The following is a 22003-nucleotide window of genomic DNA, read 5'->3' on the forward strand; positions in this document are numbered from 1 at the left end:
TGTTTTAGAGTTGATAGGCCAATATATTACAGAAATGACAAATTTATCCTTAAACTTGTAATAGTATTAGTAGTTTTTTGAAATGAGTCTACGGAGTTGAAACCAGCTGCAACATGAAACCACGAATTGGTAAGTATTATACAGTAATCCGGAGGCTAACATACATCACCAATCATTAATATTGCTACTGGTATACAGGGTGGCTGAAAAGTAAATTCCCCCATCCTTAACTTTTAAACCATTCGAAATATTTGAAATCGGTTTTCGGCAACCTTCTTAGACATGCTACAATAATTATGGTTGATTTAAAATATTTGCCCTTAGGTTTTTTTTTTTAGGGTAGCTCAAAATTTTCAATTAATAAGTATAGTCGAGTTTGGTATAATTTTACAGGTCTTGACAAAGCTAAACAATTGGCATAAATAGAACCAAATCGGACCAATAATAACAAAATGGCACCCTAAAAATTAATTGTTTAGTTTTGTCAAGACCTGTAAAGTGATTCCAAACTCGACCATACTTCCTATTATAAAGTTTTGAGTACATTCCACCCCGACTACCCCTAAGGGCAAAATTTTCAAAATTAACCATCATAATATTGTAGTCCCTTTTATCTAAACAGGTTGCCGCAAACAGGTTTCAAAAATCTTAAATAGTAAATTTTCAGCCACCCTCATGGTTATTTGGATTTGAAACGTTTTTGAGTGCCATTTGTTATTAGTAGTCCGATTTTAGTTTTCTTTACGTCAATTGTTTAGTTTTGCCTGTGAAATGATACCAAACTCGACTATACTTGCAATTTGAAAATTTTTGAGCTACTCCTTATTCCCGCAGCTACCCCAAAGGGCAAAATATTTAAAATGAATCATAATTATTGTAGCCCCTCATTTCTAAGGAGGTTGCCTTAAACCAATTTCAAATATCTCAAAAGGTTTACAATTTAAGGAGGGGGGCAAGTTACTTTTCAGCCACCCTATATAATGGATATAAATCAGACTTGAAAGGTCTACAAATAAACAAAATGCTTCCAAATGTTAGAAAATCATCTGCACTATTAATTATTTATATAATTAAGGAAAGAGGGGATGAAGAAAATGTTAAAATAAATGTACATGTTTATTTTATTTTCTCTAGTACAAAGAGACTGATGTATACAAGAGTATCTCATGGCGTCGCACTCCCGGAAACTGGGGCTCAGACCGGAAACGGGAGGGCGAGAACATGATGACGTCATTGAGCAATGTTGCCAACCCCGCAACACTGGGAACCAGTGCAGCCACCTTGTCGACACTAAATATACAAGTCACGAAGATACGTATACAAGTGAAACGAAAAAGGTTTAGAGAAACAAAGCAAAATGGATTTTAAATACAAAATAAGTCTATGGTGTAAAGGCATTTTATAAAAATAACTTATCTTTGGATAGGTTTAAGCGTTTTACGATACTCGTTTATTTAAAATAGATCCTATTTTCATATTATACCTAGTCTTAATATTACAGTTGATACGTTTTGCCAACTTAACACAATTGCTAAAGTTGTTATTACAATATCTAAAACAAAATAATAGTTTTTAACTAAACTTATCGTTTTTACAAAATTTATTTCATCAATTAGATTTGCATTAGAATCTTTTTGTTTATTCGAAAACAACTAACAAATAGGAAATTACAGCCTATACATTGGATAACAATAACAACATAACACTTAACATTTAGGTTAACACAAAGAGGTGTTTGCCCAAAAACACTGAACAATCATGAGCATATTGACACCGGTATAGCAAAAGATCAAATTTGTTAAAACATACCCAATATCGCATGGATAGGTACAACTATGATGATGTAAGTAATGTCAATAAAACTACAGAGGAGTTAAAATACAAAATTAGCAAGTCTTATATACAAGGGAGTGAATACGGCGATGTTTTCATAGACCTGCAACAAATACAAGTTGTAAATATTAATAGTTGGTATAGTCAAGTCTTTTTTTGTCTGTACAACACATGGTGCTTTCAGTTTTAAACATGTGTAAAATGAATAGATCAGCAGTGTAAATAAATTTCTTAGGCTAACATATATAAAAAAATATTTGACAAAACTAACAGATTTGAAGCAACTTATCAAATCATTGTTCCGCATTTGTTATACAATCTAAGTTCATACAGCATCTCAGTAATAATATTTTAATTCTTTCTTATAATTTAAGACACAATTAAAGAAGTTGTTTTGGGAAAATTTCTTAGATGAAAAAGAATTTACTGCAAAAAGCTTCCAGTCAGGTATAATGAAAACCCAACCCATGAATTCAAACATTGCGTTGAATCTGCTAGTGTATATGTTACAGGCAAAGTGTATAATCGGGCATTCTAAAGAATGAATAAGCATTCTATAAAATACCTAAAATGAACCGGGAAAAGTATGAAATTGCACTTATTATATAATTTGTCATTCTATAGAATGCCTGTTGTCACTAAATTAACCATACACACAATATTTCGGTATTTTACAGTATATTTCCATACAGGATATTTTGTATACATTTATATACAGGATTTAACATACCTGTATATTAATGTATATCAATAGATTTGCAAATGATGGTCTACAGTATTTGTTTCAAATTATCAGCGACAGCAGCGCTTCCAGTGGCCTGGTACAGAATATCGATGATCGATGTATTCTGTATATTAAGACTATATACATCGATGGTGCGTACAATAGTTGATTTAAATGCAGCGTTTTCTTGGGCTCATGGAGAGTTCTGAGTTCCAAACACGGCATCTTACGATTTTACTCCAATCTTCATAAAGCATTTAATTCCACCCATTTAAACTTCATTATCTTAATTCTGTTCTTTGTCATCAAGATACAAGAACAAAGCCTTTAAAATATCAGAAAGCTCACCAGTAGGGGTCTAGTTAGGAGACAAGTGCATCTGAATACCTGGGTCCATCATTTCTTTAAAGAATAGTTTGATCTTCTTTTGGACCTTGACTGCCTTTATGCCTGGTCACAACAATTTTATCTACTTCTTACAATAATGTTACACCGCCATTTCAATACCAAGTAAACGCAAGTGACATTGACTGATCTAGAGACTCTTCAGCTACTCACCGATCCAGCGGTTCATAATATATCGTTGGATCTAGTAGTCTTGGTCAAAGCCGACTTCTCCTGGTCGGGTCGGCCATTGATGTGGCCGGGAAGGTGGGAGCGGTCAGGGCCACAGTATATAACCTTGCGGAACGCCTTCCGGAAGTTCTCTGATAGAAAAGCATACAAGATGGGGTTGACGCATGAGTTCATGTAGGCCAGAACGTGACTGACGATCTGAATCATCACAGAGGTGTTCGTTATCTCGTACCTGTCTACGCTCTTCAACACCAGAATCACCTGAGAACAGTTAAAACAAACTGTTAACTGTATGAGTATGAGTCAATATTGTTGAGATGGTCTCAATTGATTTATATCATATTAGATATTAAATACAGGCCGAAAGTACTGCTGCAGTTAGCATAAGTTCTGGCGTCCACCGCTGGGAGTGCCGTGTAGTTAAGTAGCGTGTGTGCCTTAACTACATGGTGCTTTAGCGATGGACGCCAGAACCAATGCTAACTTGCTAACAGTCTTGAGTTAAAATTGCATCATCAAAGATAATGCAAAGAGATGGGGTGTTTATTAAAAGTTCTAGACGCTTTTTCGGAACAGAATCGTCTGATACAGAATAAATTTGAGTAAGGTAAAAGTTATAGATATGTATAATGGTTAAAGGTTGATAAGTTAGGGGCAGTTTAGTAGAACATATGTTTAGGCGAGGGTTGAAAACGGTTTTATTCTGTTTTCATTTAATTGTAACCAAAGTAGGAACCATTACCGGTCTGTGTAGCTCCAAGGACGTTGCAAAAAGCTCCCCTGAGACCAGTCTGGTTCAATTTAGTACTCGTATGACATTTATTTATATACTGCCAAATAAAAATAATTAGTTTCATTAATGGGTAACTAGCCGAGGGACTAAACATGAGGACTTAACTTCGTAACATTAAATAGTTGCTGCACTTCTGAACAGTATTAAATCGGAATTTCTCTTTGACCCAAGTAGATGATAGGAAGGTGTTTGACAGAGTCATTCAATGGTTTTGTTACATTATTTACGCTTGATAAACAAACAATCCAGTTGGTATTTTAGTTGAAAAATTGCATGCACTTTTAGTTGGAATTTTTACAGTAACATAATAATATAAACGAGTAATGTCCAGTGGTCGAAACTCGACCAAAAATATGTAGTGTACTCACTTATGTTAATGTTTCACCCCACACTGTAAATTAAACATGTGATTGGAGTTTCTTCCATTTGTTTTGATTTTCTGTTTATATTTCGTTGTTATTTCGTCACCAGCATGGCAACGCATAAGATCCATGTAATTTTTTCCAAATTCTTTAACTCATTTTTTGCGCTTATCTTTGAGCCTATTTAAATTTAAAAAGGGATTCTGCACACCTACAGGAAAATAGCCTTCTAACGGTATGCGTAGATTTTCCCTACGATGCACACGAGCTGAGAAAAAAGGTTTTAAAGAAACATGCTTACCTATTAATATATAGATTCACAGCAATCTGTAGCATTGTTCAATAGTATTTTGACATCCAATGAATACAAACATTACATTTGGAAGGAATTGAGTGGTTTGAATAATTCAGTTTAATGAAATTATGCCCTGATGGTATGCAACTTGATCACGACACAAATATATCAGTTTGAAATGGATATGGTTGCTGATAGAGCAGTTAAATGGTCATTCGTCTAGTACAAGTTGTTGGTACTAAGATTACCGTGTCAATCAATCGAAAAATCATCAAAATATTGAAGCTAAGCAAATGAATAAAAGCATTTTTTATATTTTATGGGTTGCAATATATTTTGAAAATAAATTAGATAACTTTGCCATTTCTATATTATCTTTATACGAAAACAAGTAATAATCATAATTAAGTAATTTCAATGAAAACATTAATTTGGATTCACATTGAAAAATATAAATGCGTGCTACATTCACTTAACGTGGGTTTTATAAGCTATAAAGCTATTAAATCTACTTTTTCAGTATGAAGATGAAGACAATAATCTAATACAAAGATACGGTTCGTTAAAACCGTATATATTAACCATTTAATAAACTTACATACTGTAATCAACCACTATATTCAGTCTTTACTTTTGAACCCTTTTACATTCTAATCGAATAGTTAACATTTCTGAGTAGGATATCACTAAAGATTTGTTTCAGTAATATTGTTGTATATTGACAGTGCCTTGTGTGTTTGTCTTTCTTACGGAAGTGAATCTGCAAATAACATATTCATTTTTAAATGTAATATTTTTTACAAAGGTAACTAAAGGAAGAGGGTTTGTTCAAAGGATTCAAACCTTGACAATAAATTAAAACCTTCACAAAATAAAGGGACCGTGAAATGCGGGTCCTATATTAAAGTTGGGATGAATATCGCACGGCTTCCTGCCTTTGACATAAGCAACTGTAGGGGAAGTTATTCATCATACGTGAGTTTCTTTATGTATTTGTTATTAATTTATAAGCTCAGTTATTAAGGAACCAAATCTATTGTATGATCTATACCTGAGAATAATTATAGAAATATGCAACATTGAAATAGAAATAATTATTATTTATGAGCTAATAAAAAATAAGATATTTGATATCTACATCATCCGAAATATACTAAACAAATAAATACAACACGAAAATGTAAGTACATGCAGAGAAGGAGCTACTAAAGCTGTTTAAGTTATTTACATGTCATTCCTATCCATAAGCCCCAAACAACAAATTATTTAAAAACAGAAAAAAAAAATATACTATCAAATAAAAATATGTTGCTAAATAATAGTGTGTAACGCATGGTACGATTTTGTTAGTTTATTAAACTGTTTATAATCAAAGTAAAATAAATTTATTGACCACAATACTATCTCATTTCATGTCGAACCCTTAAGTCACCGGAACACAAATCTATAGAGTTAGTTATAGTTATGTAGAGTTTAATCTTTGGCATTGGTCCAAATAATTGTTTGGATTTTATCTATTTCATGCCGTGATGTTGAATAAATAAAAAATGTGGATAATTGGTTATATAAATAGGTAGGAGAGTCAAGAGAATTTGGGAGAATACCTTAGTTATATTATAAACAAAAATGTATATTTAGAAAGAAGTAGCCAATAGGTAGAATAACTCAATTGAACACCGAATAATTGAACACTTCAAGTATGTTACACCTCAGTTTCTTCATCTAGAATTAAACCACAATTTGCACTTGCAAAATTCTTCAACCAATGATTATTTAACATTTAACTGTATTACCATAATCATTGTGTCTCATTCAAAAGCTTTTGACACAACAAATCTAACTTCATGTTTCTCTCCGCTAACCTGTATTGGGCACCAGCAGATAGCGAAGATGGCGACCACCACCACAACCATTCTCGTCACCCTCTTCTTGCCTCTACGACTCTCAGCTGAACAATGACCCCCGGGGGCTACGCCCCGCCAGAGACGCATCAGCATGCAGAGGTAGAGGCCGCAGATCAGGGCCAGCGGGATGACGTAAGAGGTGGCGAAGAAGGTGACCTATCAAAGAGAGGCAAGATTATAGAAGAAAATTTACTTTGATACAAAATAGGGGAAATTGTTCATCGGCATAATAGTAAATATCATATAAGTATCGTGAAAATGTTTAAGAAACACTTATAAAATTTTTTCTTGATTCTCATCAGTTAGGTCTTGAGTATGTACCAAATACTCAAGTAAGGTTTGGTGTGCGGTAGAGTGCAACTATTAAGTTGTATGGGTCTTCGTAAAGTGCTAAACCTTCAAAATTAATTTGTTTTGAAAATAATATAAGAATGTAAAATAGTTAGACCAGAGGATAATATGTTAACGTAAACAAAAAAGATGCTAAATGCTGTAAAGGTAGACAATATTCTTGGTTCATCTCCTTTAACCAAAGTAATCAATGTGAGTATTAATAAAACGTGTCACATAATTTATATTAATACAAATATGTATACTGCATTTCAGATAGGCTACGAACAAAATGCATGTTACAACATGGTTCATTTTTGTCAGTCACGTTTAAAAGACTTATACCTTTTAGGTCTAAAGGTTTTCAATGAGTTTTCGAGTAAAATCTCTTAAGTAAATGATGATCAAAAAATTATTAAAATAGTTCCATTATTTTTTATATTGCACGATATAACTTGGTCACTAAATAAGTTTAAATAGTTTATCATCACTGTTCATTTTTTGATCATGTAAATAAACATCCAGAATGGGAAAGATTTATAGGGTTCAAGTTTTTTGATAGTAAAATACAATAGGCCTAAGTTTCTATACTTATTTACGTCTCAAAAATGTGCTTTCGTATCACGTAGCCGTAGGCAACGTCATAAAAGAAAATGGACAAGGGGAAATGGGGAATTGGGCCATGCTTCTTCTATAATACTTGAGGAAACTTACGTTTTGACGATGATAAAATAAGGTTTTGTGAATTTCGCAAAGAATAGTACGAATAATATGTTCCAACCTAAATAGAGATATGTAATAAATAGTTGGTTGAATTTCGTACGGTTATGAATTATGTGTGACAATTACGAACAGATTCCATAAATATAGCTTAAATGGAACTTTATTACTCAATGAACAGACACTATCAAGATATTTTTCAAAAGAAACTATAACTAAAGAGATTTATGAAATTTCAAAGTGAGCGGAACAGCGCAGAGGAATGGAATTTGCTATTAATCGCCTTTATTAAGGGAATAAAGCAGAAACCCAGGTTCAACTAATTAGATTTTCTTCTTTGACTTTATATTTTCAGGACTTATTGAATTAAAAGGGATTGATAAAAAAGGTTGAGAGTTATTAAAACGAAAAGTTTCTTGTACAAAGAATTTGTGAGCAGTTAATTGATTATCGCTTGATTATTTTAGGAAACTTAAATATTAGGTTACTTTTTTTAAATTAATACTCAAAATTTGAAAATAATATGTTTATCAAATTTTCGTTGCTCTGAAACCTATAAAGAAATCAATAAGTGTTCATATACTCATATCTTGAAGTTGATATTTTGATACGAGTTAAAATCGTTACGACCTCTGATTAAAAGACCAACACCCTTCTGATCTATTTCTTTACCCCTTGCAATAACAATATATTTTTGGAATATTATTTCTTGCATAAAAAGCATGATGTATAATATAAGTTATAGCTGAGTAGATTTCCACCTGTGTGCCAACAATATTTAATCATTACACAAAAATTATACGAGAACTAACCATGCAATTTAGATGACTAATAACAACACGTGAACATAATTATGGGAAAATTACATGCGATGGAAATAGTAGGTTATATTGAAACGAAACAAAGAAAAAGTATATCTTGGAATAAAATATATACCGTTATGGCACTATTATATTCTTATCCAATAGTACCATTCTGTCTAGCAAGGTTTATTTCATATTGCTCCATTCTCTGTGAATTCATAACAGTATAAACTTTGCAGACTGCCCAAGAACATTGTAAACTTGATAAGACCCTCAGTGTTTATGTGTTTTCTTCTAGAAAATACTTTCTCAGTTATAAACTTGTTTCATTTTCTTTATTTTTGTTTTAAAACTAGTTGTCATAGATAGTTTTATGAGAAGATATAGGAGTGTTTGAGATAGGCCTATTAAAGAATTGTTTTCTTGTCTAAAATCTTGCTTGAAGTTTTTTTACGTGTGTGTTATTTTATATAACATTATCTTGTCATTTGGGATTTACTATTGAATTACTCAAGATAATATCTTTTTTAAACGCTATGTCCAATATATTCCCAACAAAGCATATGTTACTTTACAATCCTTTTACGATATTAAGACATTTTTATAAGTACTTTAGTAGCATGGATGGTTGAATTTATTTAAATTAAAATACAAACTTTCCAAATGCTGTTGAAATAAGTTAAAGTGAACATAATAAACAATTTTACTTAAAATAACCGTCATAGCTTGTCATATTTTCACATTTAAGGGGGTTCGCTTTCGTTTTATGTTTATAGGTGTGACAATCCCTTATCATCTTCCTGCACACAACATTCCAATGCAAAACAAGCAAGTGGTAGAATCAAATGATGAAATCCATTTGATTTCCGTAGCTAAAAAAATAAACAAAACTCTCATTTTAAGCTAGTTTGTTAGTAACTTCCAATTCCATTTTCTTACTAAGACTATTTAGTTAAGTAATGATAAGGCATGAGTTAAGTTAGACGTGTGTAATTCTGTAATTTAAGTGGACCTTTTCATAAATTACTAGCTGATGTACCCGTGCTTTGCAACGGGAAGAGGACACAAAATAGAAACATTTTAATCTTTACATATGTTGCATATAATAGTTACACATCCACCACACTTTTAGAAACAAAATTCAACTTTTGTAGCCTTAATAGAAACGTTTAAGTTATGACTTTTAAATCTGGTAAGTAGTGGATACCACCATTATGGTTTTGATTAATTTTAAATCTCGTGTAGGCTGATATGAGAAAAAATGACCAAATCTTCGAATAAAACTTTGACATACATTACCTTCATCTCCCTTAGTTACATATCTTTTAATTTATTATTGACATTTTAAATATCAATGTTGAAGTTGCAAAAATACTAATCACTATAATTTAAATGTACATTTGTTTTTATTTCACTCTTCTTTATATTAAATCACAAATACTTCTACCTTCAGTTTCTTCACTCACAATAAATCATTAGCAAAACAATGGCAAAACTAAGTCAGCTGTTATAAACTTTAGAAATATTGCTGTGCCTTGTCAATACAGTCTTTTGAAATATTAAAGAAACTATATCTATAGGTACTATACAAAATTTTAAACAAATAGTTTAGCATTAAAGACAGCAGACAAAACTAATATGATTATCAAAGCATCAAGGAAGGAAATGAAGAAGGGTCAAATAATTTAAAGAAAATTTTTCCTTAAGGAGAGTCAAAGTTGAAATTTTTTAATTTTTTTCAATTTTTACTTTTTATGTCCTTTTTATAGCACAGAATGTTTTCTTAAAAAAGGTATACTTACATTTTTAATTACTAACCTAGAAATGTATAAAAAAATATATTTTCCATAACTTTGCAGTGACGTTTTAAAGGTAAAACTTGTAGATCCTTGGTTGACCCTTGGAGGCTTTTCTTGCCGATTTCCGCAACTTTACTTTTTAGAAATTTAATGTCATTTTTTCAGGACTGGTAATGCATACAGCTGTGAAATCTTTACCATGTAGTCTTAGTGACTTATTATAAACACAGACATAAGGATTTCATCATATCTTTAGTAGAAGCATGTAAAAAAAATAATAAATTTTAGTTTTGAAACAAATATTTTTAAAATCTATAAAAACCCATAAAATAGTTATTTTTAATTTTAAATTAAAAATCTTGTGTCTGTCACTAGTTAATTAGTTAATATAAAAGTATACCAAGTTTCACTATCCTACCTGTTCTAACTCCTGAGAAAAATGACATTTAGTTAACATTACTAAAGATAGGAAAAACTTAAACCCTTAAGCGAAAACTTTAATTTAATTTAAAAGATAATATTAATATGACTTTTTGCCACTAAAGCTACATAATTTTGTAAGAATTATATTTATATATAATATATATGTAATAACGTTCATATACATATCTAACGCACGGATTTTTTTTTTCATTTCAGAGCTTATAGTAGATCATAACCAACATCATGTAGTCCAGAAATTAATGTTAATTAATAATTTACCATCATTTCCATGAGTAACGAGTAAATGCATGTGTTAAAGAAATAAATGGATTGAATGACATGAAAAATTTAAAAAGACTGTAAAATGACAACGTGATCATTAATGTATCTAACATCTTATTAAAAAGTAGGATATCCATTGGATGTCCTCACGATATCCACGAAATCCTGTAGGAAATCGTGGATAGCCCTGAGATATCCCATAATCTCCCGGGTTATTGCGGGATATCTCTAGGATATCCTACTAATCCCGGGATTTGGATAGGATATGTGGGACTTTAATAGGATATCCTGGGGACGTCGTGAGCTGTGTGGGGACTAAAAACTGTAATAGCAAATACAGTATATGTCTCATTGCATCTCTGATTCTACTCTACAAAAATATCAACAAACAAATTAATATACAAACCAGTTCTTTTCATCAGTTCCATCGTCCATTGCCTTTACATTTTTACACTTACCATCGAGTAAACATAGTAACAGATATATCATTGATTTTAGAAATAAAAGAACACTGTGTACTTCTTAGTTTTATGATGTTTTCCTTGGTTTAATTTAATCAGTGTTGTGACAAAACACAAATAATAAATGTATCAAATAAAGTAAATGTGAACTGAAAGCTATGTTAAGATAAAATAAGAGTATTTTGTATTACCATTTGATAATTAAATATGGTTACACATATACAACTGATTTTAGAAAACAAAAATCGACGACGTACAATTTAGTTATTGGTGATATTCTTTAGTTTAAATAAGGCATAGGTTTAGCAAAACATAATAACTTAATTTACCTAAATATACATATAAAAAACAATGTGATGTGCAAGTTATCAAAGTCAAAGTCAAAGTCAAAGTCAAAGTCCTTTATTCAACCATATTAACAATACATTGCATTGGCCAAGTCAAGAGATTACATTTTTATGAAATTAATTAACTATGTTAAGTTAATCTAACACATTTTAAGCAGTTAGAATTTATTTAAAGTAGCCTCCAAATTCATACAAAACATCTATAGGTACATTGTAATTTTCATACTATTTCCATGAGAACATATCAATAACATTATTTTCATAGCTTAGACGCTTTAAAAAATCCAAAGCAGAGCCGGAGTTGATACAGCAACGGTTATAGAATCTTTTTTTTTCTATAATCATTGACATAGTTTTAGAATAAATAATCCATGATAAAAGGTTAGATTAATAAACCTACTTCATAGTTATGGATCATATATTTAATTTCTTTGTATCAGCTGTCTGTAATTGTTAAATATGCAGTTTAGCAGTTCTTCTTGTTTACATTTAAATGTCAAAGCAAATGTAAACAAACATTGTTAGTGTTCTCATCGCAGCCATGGAGACCAATCAATATTTACTTTCAAAATGTTCACCTCAGAACTTTTAAAGCCAAAGGGGCAAAGCCTACGGTCAGTATCGAAATGTGAATAGACCTATAATGGTCCTTGGTATGATAGCTATATTTATGTAAAATTTAAGCCCAGTTGGTTCAGTAGTTTTTGCACCTATTAGTAACACACATACAGACAGACACCATTAGATTTTTATATAATAGTATAGATAACTCTTGTGAAGCTAAAGTTGCATTCATAACTAACGACAATTGTACGCATTGTACACACGCAACAGCTGTTTAATTAAATAAGAGTCATGACTTATTTATAAGCCCGTTTAACCTATCTCACATCATTAGTGTTTACTATTTTGTGTTTTTTGTTTAAATACTTACGGATAAGTAAAATAGCTTATTAATAAGGGTACGTGTTACGTTTTGGGCAAATACAAGTTTATACTAGAAAATGAAATCTTAAGATCAGCTTTTTATAAACGAATTTCTTTTTACCTGCATAGATAAAGCCATGTATATTGAACCTCACAATATTCAAGGTACTTTCAGTAAGGAGAAATTTATTTGTGGAACTAATCCTATGGCTGAAAATATTTCAAGAAATCTTTTGTGTGGCAATTTTTAATCACCTCTATCACAGAGTATTGAGCAGCTCGTCGAGCACGAGCAATTGAATTACCTCCCTTGACATAGCTAACGTGAGGATTGCAATTATTATTTAATTTTGAAGTTGCAAAACATTATTTGTATTATTTATTACGTGAGAACGTTACAGTTGAAGAATTGTACGTTAAACCAGCTTTTGGTTGTATTTACCTCATAACTATAGACTATTTTTAGATTAAAACAAAACATATTTTTATCATAAAAAAACATTATTTTAACACAAAATAGTAAGATTATGGTGTTGTAAGAATTTAAAATTATCTCTTGATACTTTTCGGTATAATACCTTAATAAAATTGTTTCAAACGTAGATAAAAATACATATATATTGTTAAATTTCAATTTATAAAAACGCGAATTACAAACAGTTGTTTTCAACGAAATCCATAACCATATAAAACTTTGCAGTCAGCCCGAAACGCTGTAAACTAGATAAGACCTTGAATGTTTATGTGTTTTTCTTTTGTTGAATAAACTTTCAGCCATTCGAAGTTGCGTGGAAAATAAAGTTAGGTTACTCATAAGTTAAAACAAAATGTTATGCAACAAATCAAAATTATTAGTAAGAAAAATCAGATTATACGCATACTAAATCCTTAAATCTTAATATTATATTATTATATTTTTGAGACTTAAAACGATCTAGACATTGAACGAAGAAAGGTCTAAGAATTTCAATACAGTTTTTTCGCTTAAAAATATATTATGATTGTAGCGTATTTATTCAAAAGATCGTAACTTAATTACTAATAAATGTTTTCGTTTAAAATTTTTATCATTCATATTTCCAAGTTTACTGATGTTGTTTCATAATTTTCTCTACAGGCTATAGATGGATTTTAAGATTTATAAATCTTTATACTTAATTTCATATTGAGTAGTGTGAAGAATTATATAGTAAGAAATTAATGTATTTATTATTATTTTATAAAAAATATGTACATAAGATAGTATATAAAGACTCGTTAAAGCTAGTCGAATGGATTTAGCTTTACTCGGATATATTTTTCAAATATCAAAATAGTGAATTTATTGATGTAGGGAGAGTGATTTTATATAAAGGCTGTAGATGTTTAACCTTTGAAGATAACGTTAACTAACTAGGGTTGTTGTATCTTTAAAAGCCTGCCATTCAGAGTAACGTATTGCTATATTGATTGAAGGTTTTAGTGATGATCACGTAAGGTATAAAATTACTTTGAGATAAAAAAACTATAAATACAATAAGGTTAGATTACACATCAAACATAATCCTGGTTATAATTATCTTGCTCATCAATTTGCCAAAGATGGTAAATATTAACTGACATTATTGGTGGATATGAAAGTTGTTCAAAACTCGCAATACTAATATTTACCTCCAAAAAGAAAAAAATCTAATATTTATTCTATACTTTTTTATATTAAAATGCACATCTTCATTGCCCAAGCCAATGCTCTTGCCATAGCTCTTGTTGTTCTATTTATAGCGTTTCCCAAGAGCATATTAGAGACTAGATATGCAGTAGGGATCCGACCCACAAATATCAAATGTTTTAGGTATTGTACGATTTACGCGAGTTGCGTACATTATTTTACCTACGACAGTGTTTTAATTTCTAAAATCACTACTCGTATTTTCTAAGAGAGGTTATATTTTCGTTTGTAACCTCTCGCCACTGACAGTGATGCAACGAAACATTGTATGAAACACTAATTGCACCACTCAACATTTTAATTGGCCTGAACAGCTGATTAGTTGAAGTTGGAATCATTACAGTTTTACTTCTTCTCTCTCAATCCTTAAAACTCATTGGTCCGTTACCTGTATTGTTATGAGTAAAACTATGCTTTTATGAAAGTGAACAATGCTGTTACGTGAAACCTTTCAATTCTAAGAACTGAACTGAAACATCTACTTAAAAAAACTGTCGTAGGTAAAAAATACAACTGCTGTTATTGGCAATAACATCACAAATATACAATTCAATGTGTCTGTCTCTGCTATTTTTGCCCATCTTCTTACAAAAAAATTGCATGTGTTTGGTTTGAAGAGATGGAGTGTTATTTTTGGCTATACAAAATATCCATGTTAAGAAATATTCATCCATGTTTGTGAGGAGTCGTATAATCATATTAACGCTTAAATACATTTTGAAGGTTCTTGAGATATCATTCGCTGCTTTTAAGGTTTAATTTGTATTCCACTATCCTCTTGCTACCACAAAATATAATTTTTTTTCAATATCTATTAAAAATGTGTGTTTGAAACTATATAAATAGTTTTCTAACGTATCCTATAGCTTATTTCCTTTTATTGTGTTTTTTTTTTGTGAGAGGGTCTTTTACTACGATACTTAAAGTTAACAACTGTTATTCAAATGTTGATTATTTTCTAATATATTAAGTACATTTGAAAATAGTGATTATGTGTCCATAAAAAACGTTTCAGGACTTCCGGATATGAATCTTCATACTAAAAGAATGGAAAAAGTTATGTGAAGGTTTGTCCGAAATGCATATTTACCCAAATATCCACCATTTTGGTTTTTATGCATAATTTTTTTTTATCTTTGACGTTTTTCAACCATAGATTATGAAACCTAGTATGCATGTTATAAGAGACCTATTAGTGAAAAAATAGAGTTGGTCTGATTAGAAATGTCAAAATGGCAGCCGTTTAAGTCTTATAACTTAAATAACTCGAAAAAGGCTAATTCTTTGAAAAGATGTCAAGAACACTATTATTTACCATTTCACTATCAAACGACTCCAAGATAAAAAAGATTGGATGACAAAGAACTGCAATAGAATGTTTTTTAGTTGTAAGATAAGGCAAAATAATGTGCACCCTGTCAAACTCTGCCTTATTTTACACCCAAAACTGTATTTAAGTTATTTGTCATCCGATATTTTTGATCTTGGTGTCGTTTTCAAAATACTTGAACTAATAACTGATAATTAGTATTTGAATAATTATATCAGCATAGTGTTGTAAACTGAATCTTGTTTTTGTTGTGTTGACTGGAAGAGACAATGTCAAGTCTGCATTTTCAATATTTTCACTAAACGAAACTTCTTTTTGGGTGGAAAATGTTTTCCAGTTATCTATCTGACACATGGTTTATTTATGGATGATTTCGATCCTTTTCTGATTGCTCCTTTGTAAAATCTGTACCTGGTACTTCGGGTCACCTCAGTTGACTGTTTTGTTTTTTTAACACATAACCATACATACCACACATTGGGGATTTTAAATTTTCAATAAAAGTGTCCTTGACATGTTATTTAGAATTAGCCGTTTTTGAGTCACAAAAATTAAAACGGCCGCAAAATTGAAATTTTTAAATCAGACCTACATTATTTTCCTATAGTCCTATTGCACCTTAACATGCATATCAAGTTTCATAGTCTTTGGTTGAAAAACGTCAAATATTTATGTATAAAAACAAAATGGCGGATATCTTGGTAAATATGCATTTTCGGATATACATAAACTTTTTTCTTTCGTATGAGAATTCATGTCCCGAAGTCCTGAACCGTTTTTTTTATGGAGAACCAGTATAGATACTGTCATTTGACAACACATCATGACACATACTTCACTCACGAATGCTACGTTTGGCCAACCTACCAAAAATAAAGTTCTTAGACGCTTCAAAGTGTGGTAAACATGATAACAGAGGAGTTAACAACAAACAGCTGGCTTTTGTAAACAAGCGGTACAAGCTGACTGCTTTAGGGCTCTGAGCAAGACTGAAATCTGTGCCTTGACGTTTTCCACCAACAAATTGGTAAACCAATTTTATACATCGTTGTATTCGTCTTTAATTAATTAATAATGTAACAATACACATAAAAATCGACTTAGGATTTTTTTTATCGAAGGTAACAAAATCTAAATTGAAACCAAGTAACTTCAACTAGTAATTAATATTGTAACATCAGTAAACACACAGCAATGAGGTTTATAGAGTAATGCTTATCACCTCCTTGTAAATAACATAACAAAATAATAAAATGTGGAAAAAAACATTCTATTTGTACAGTCTAAAAGGTCGTATACTAAATGATGGTGGAAAAACGTTGCATCATGAAAAGAAAGAGCTTCGGCAAAATCTTAATCTCGTGGGCACATGGTGTAAAAGTAATCTCAATTTTTACTGTATTCCCTCTGAAATAAAAGTTTCAATATGTAAGACTTACATATGTATGAAGCCCGAAAGCAAACGTGAGTTACAATATTCTAGTGGCCTCAGGGGTATTTTGGGTTCAACAGATTTTCTTCTCTTTAAACCCTTCGCTGTTCTTTTTTATGAAATTTTCCTTATTTTCGTTTTGGAGTGCAAATATTTCCTTCATATCGCATAAAATAATTTCAACAATTTTCAAAGTAAAAGTACCTTAAAACTACAACAGTTTAAGGCAGGAATTTTAGAATATTACCAACACAGACACACTAAATGTTTTATACAATAAATGTTTGTATGTTTTTTATGTTATTTATTTTATGTAGCCTAACCCAAAGTGTAGATTCATTTTTCTACTAAATTCCAATTTGTTATTTTTTTTTATATTAGATTCAGTGTGGCATCTCCTTACATTATAATGCAATTCAAAATATTCATGGATGAGTGGTCCATGGATATAATGAATAAAACGATCTAAGAGAAATTTAACCTTATTTTACCCCTAGTACAAGTTATAGACGCTTTATTAATTTACTTTTATTATTATACTCGTTCACTATACTACTTTTGAATCGAACGTATATCTAACGTGTGATATAATCTAACGTATGATATAATCTTACGTATGATATAATCTAACGTATGATATAATCTAACGTATGATATAATCTAACGTATGATATAATCTAACGTATGATTTAATCTTTATTGAATCCGGGCCGGATTTATACTTAAGCTAACAGTTACTTTCATATACTTTCGAACAGCATTTTGGTTAGTTATAAAACTATGATTCGGAAAGTTCCCTTAGAAACATTAAAATTTTAAAACACAGAATACACAAAGGTTGAAATAATACTTAGATAAACAACATTATTATGTAGAATGTATTATTTGTGTGAATATAATTATGTCACTACTTAAATATGTGTGGTATAAAATATAACTATTCTCTGGAAATTATTGAACTGAATGAAATTTTAGGCCAGAATACTTTTTGGTTAAAAGTTCTCAGTTAAAACAGTTACAAACCTGTTACAATATAACGGTTTCCAATATGTTTTCAAGAGGTTTCCATGTGCGAAAGGAATTAACACCTGCAGGGAGGATAGGAAACATTAACCAAGACGGGCCTAGTTTATGTGCTCGTAACTCCCGTAACTAACAGAACTGTTTGCCGAAGAGATCGGGAAGCTTGTAAACAAACACTATCAGCGCTTGCGATGTCTTGTCGTACCATATTGAGGTAGGTGCATTTAAAATATGCCATGCAGCTTAACTTTAATACGAAAAAATATATAAATATTTAATAATTATGATTGAAATGATGCAGTTTAATTAAAATAGCAAACACGTAAATCCCTGGTGTTAGGGCCGTCACCTTGGGTTGTTAACTTAACCAGCTGTAGTTATTGTTATTTTTGAGTTACAATATAACATTACTAGTTGCTATACCAGTGCTTCGCAATAACCAGTTGCCTTAATATAATAACATATCTTGATAGTTAAAACTAACTCATAAATGTTAGCCTTTTAATGATGACATTAAATTTAATCTTAAATTATACAACCATGCAAAGCCTGGGTTGATACAGATTTGGTTATTGAACAGTTAATTTGTAATTTTTATTTTCATAATCAATGGCATAGTTTCAGATTAAAAATCCATGACCATGTCTTAAAATAAACCTACCACATATTCGTGAAAATATTATTATTAATTTGCTTGTATCAGCTGTCTGAAATTGTAAAAAAAACATTTGGCAGTTCTTCTTTTTTACAACTGTCAACCAGACATAATTTTGAAGCCAGAAGAGGAAAAATAAATATTTCTATCCAGTAATCGCTTAAGTGAATTATTATATTTAATTTATTTTTAATTACCTTTAACACTTATATTATTCTGTTTAGAAATAAACTAAACTGTAAAATATGCCATAAGAGTAAATATAACCATGTATGAAATACGTACAGGGTGAATAAAAAGTCAAGACCCCCCCCCCATCTAATATTTTTCCAAGTAAATATACAGAGGTATCCTTTTGGTGGTCGTGCAATCTTAGCAGGAAGTTTCATTTTATGATTTTGAAATTTTTTTAAATGCAAACCCCCTGCAAGTGACACCTCATTTTGAAGGGTTTACAAAAACTTAAAGAATGGTGAAAACTAGAGGTCGCTATCTCTTCTCTTTCCAAAATGGTAGCCCATCAAATGTTGTGGAAAATCGATGGTAAAATTGGGTCGTAATGGTAATATTGGTTACGATCCCCGGTCTTGACATTTTATTTACCCTGTATAAAACCGGCCATAATAAGTTGGATTACGAGTACTGTAGTCTTCTTTTAGCTTCCTGGTCTTTAAGCTTATAAGTCTTGGTATGTACGCATAAAATTTTAATTATTAATAAAAATGTAATACTATATAAAAAAAAAATTCTATGAATACGTATAATATTTTACTTTTTACGTATTAAATTTTCTAATTGAACACTCTTTATTAGCTATAAATACGAAAGGACTTAGTTTATAAATTTTTAACATACCACAGTAAAAAGTTGTACCACAACATAAAATATAAAAGTATAAATAGAAGTTCCATGCAGGAAGCAATACATTCCACAAAGTGCAATGGGTTGTATCGCCTGCAATTGCATTTCAGATCCGGAACATGACCACAAATCAGCTTGTGCTCTGTTGGTGATTTATTGTTAGTGTGTGTTGATCGTTTCAGAGTCTAGATCATGGAAGTGGTTTTATAGCTCTCGATAAAACTTTAAAGTGGAACAAAATAAATTTTGAAAGCTGGAGTGCTTCATGTTTTAAGTATATTACTAATTATTTAGTAATTCTAATAAAACAGTAAAGCTGAATAAATTATCACTTTCTTAGACGAATATTTAATTTGTATTCCACCGATTGATACGTTCTACTACTGTAGCTTTCTTATAGAATTTATGTAATTATTGGTTAATGTAGTGGGAGTTGTTCATATTTCCACTTCGGACTGAGAGGTCAATGTTAAACCATTTACCAATGTTTCCTAGCTTTTTAGTTTTGCCATAACTTTTTTCTCACTAAAGGTTTAACTTATAAAATAAGAAACGAGGTGTATTAAGCAAGGAAAGCTCTGTTTTTTTCTTACTCACCTAATCACTCAATATAGGCTAAATAGGAAAACATTTTCTTTAAACAAATTAGGTTCCTTATCCTCTTAACTAAATGTTATTTTTATTTAATGTTTCATACTAAATTACAAACAGTAAACATCCGTTCATATTCTGTATGTTTATTTCTCATTTATCCCTTGCTAATTTGAATAACTAAAAATGTCTGGAATACTAACACCACAGATTTCACGGAATGATTTTAGTACACAAATGTTATTTTAAGTTAATTAAACCCACTAACAAAAAATAACAAAATTCAGACAATTGTTTGTAATAAAGAAATTCCTCATTAAACCACCTTTATAAGGACAGTGTTTGTAGAATTCAAAACAAATTCTATACGGTTTTGTCGCAGAGGAAGACCTGCTCTTAAGATATGAATACATTTCCTTTGCTACATAAGTTCTCAAGAAGATGCTATTAACTTTTAAAGCTGAAATCACAACCGTAATGTCTACGTTATATTTAAGATTGTTTATTTTCACTATTATACTTTAAATTTTGATTAGTAATAACAAGTTTTAGAAAGATAAATCATATCAATTGAAATGTTTATAACTTTTTGATTGCTTTAAATAATTCAAAAAAGCATGTTCTTCTTTAACTTATAAACTTATTAATAACTTATTAAACTTATTAACTTTCGTTGGCTAGCACTGTTTATTTATATGATAAGTTGTTACGGGTAGACTGAGTAATACAAATTGCTAATATATATCACAATTTGTATAAGGTCCTACAAGAAAACAATTGTGTGTAATTTAATCAAAACTCTGAATTTAATCTTTATCTCTCACTATCTTTATTGGAGCACACAAAATCAACTTATTACTTAATTTTATTAAATTTGCATACAGAATAAGAAGAATACAAAGGGAAAGAGATTACTTAAATTTTCCTCCAGTAAAAGTAAAAAAATAAAAATAAACATAAGTTGATTTTGTAATTTCATCGCATATAGTAACTTAATATTGATTTTTATAGTTTATATATTTAATATGTGATTTAATATAGTTATAATTGTCCATGTTCTATATATCTAAGGAGCAGCCACAGTACCCAAGTGAAATAAAAGTGAAATGCCTTGTTCCATATTTCAGGACTTTAGTTCTCGAGGTGTCGAGTCCAAATCTCGACCCAGCAATTAATTTCACATATATTAGACCTTGCAAGTCTTAAGACCCAGCCTGAAATGAGTGCAAAACCGTTTTGGAATAGGGCCTCTAGTTATGAAATGCGTTGGTATGACATTAAATGTACCGTGTTAAAAATGCTGGGCAAAAATGTGTTCCCAAAAAAAGCTTGATGTCACCAAATTGGCTAATTTCCTTAAATAAAATATTAAGACCATAGAATCCTCACTTATTTTGTTTTAAAGACAATTTTCTCACCGAACCTGGTCTAGTCATGCCTTAAAAACAATTATATCAATGGATAAACTGAAAAAAATATTGCCTCTATCAAATCGTACACTATTCCATTTTCAGAAAAAAAGTTGAAAACGCTATGAACTTCGTTCTGTTTAATTTGTTTGTTTGTCTTGTTCTGAACCTGTGTTTTATAACCCTTAATAATTTGCTATTTAAATCGCCTGTACGAAATATATACCAGAGGCATATGGCAGTTCCGGTTAATTTCACGTATGATTTGAAAACAGTTATCTCTAATAATTGTTTTAGTTTTTAAATAATTATAAAGTTGAATGTTGATTATAGTGATTTTTGTGTAACATTAAACTACGTCACTCTCCTCTGTAGGTAATCCATTTTTGCATTTTTAATCCTCAAACATAAATAA

At 30.5% G+C, this 22003-nt stretch overlaps 1 protein-coding gene across 1 annotated transcript in view; it reads right to left on the reverse strand.

The window, feature by feature from the left end:
• Positions 1-1103: 1103 nt before the first annotated feature.
• Positions 1104-22003, reverse strand: part of LOC128999929 (allatostatin-A receptor-like) — a 34301-nt gene continuing 13401 nt past the window's right edge. Inside the window, exons 2-4 of the mRNA XM_054426715.1 lie at positions 6446-6643; positions 3116-3394; positions 1104-1936 (exon numbers count right to left, since the gene is read on the reverse strand). Of these exons, the coding sequence (XP_054282690.1) occupies positions 3128-3394; positions 6446-6643 (465 nt within the window). The 3' untranslated portion in view covers positions 1104-1936; positions 3116-3127. The remainder of the gene's footprint in view (positions 1937-3115; positions 3395-6445; positions 6644-22003) is intronic.

This window comes from Macrosteles quadrilineatus, unplaced genomic scaffold (assembly GCF_028750875.1).
Source record: "Macrosteles quadrilineatus isolate MER2022 unplaced genomic scaffold, UCM_ALF_1.0 Scaffold_8__2_contigs__length_117827958, whole genome shotgun sequence".
NCBI lineage: Eukaryota > Metazoa > Arthropoda > Insecta > Hemiptera > Cicadellidae > Macrosteles > Macrosteles quadrilineatus.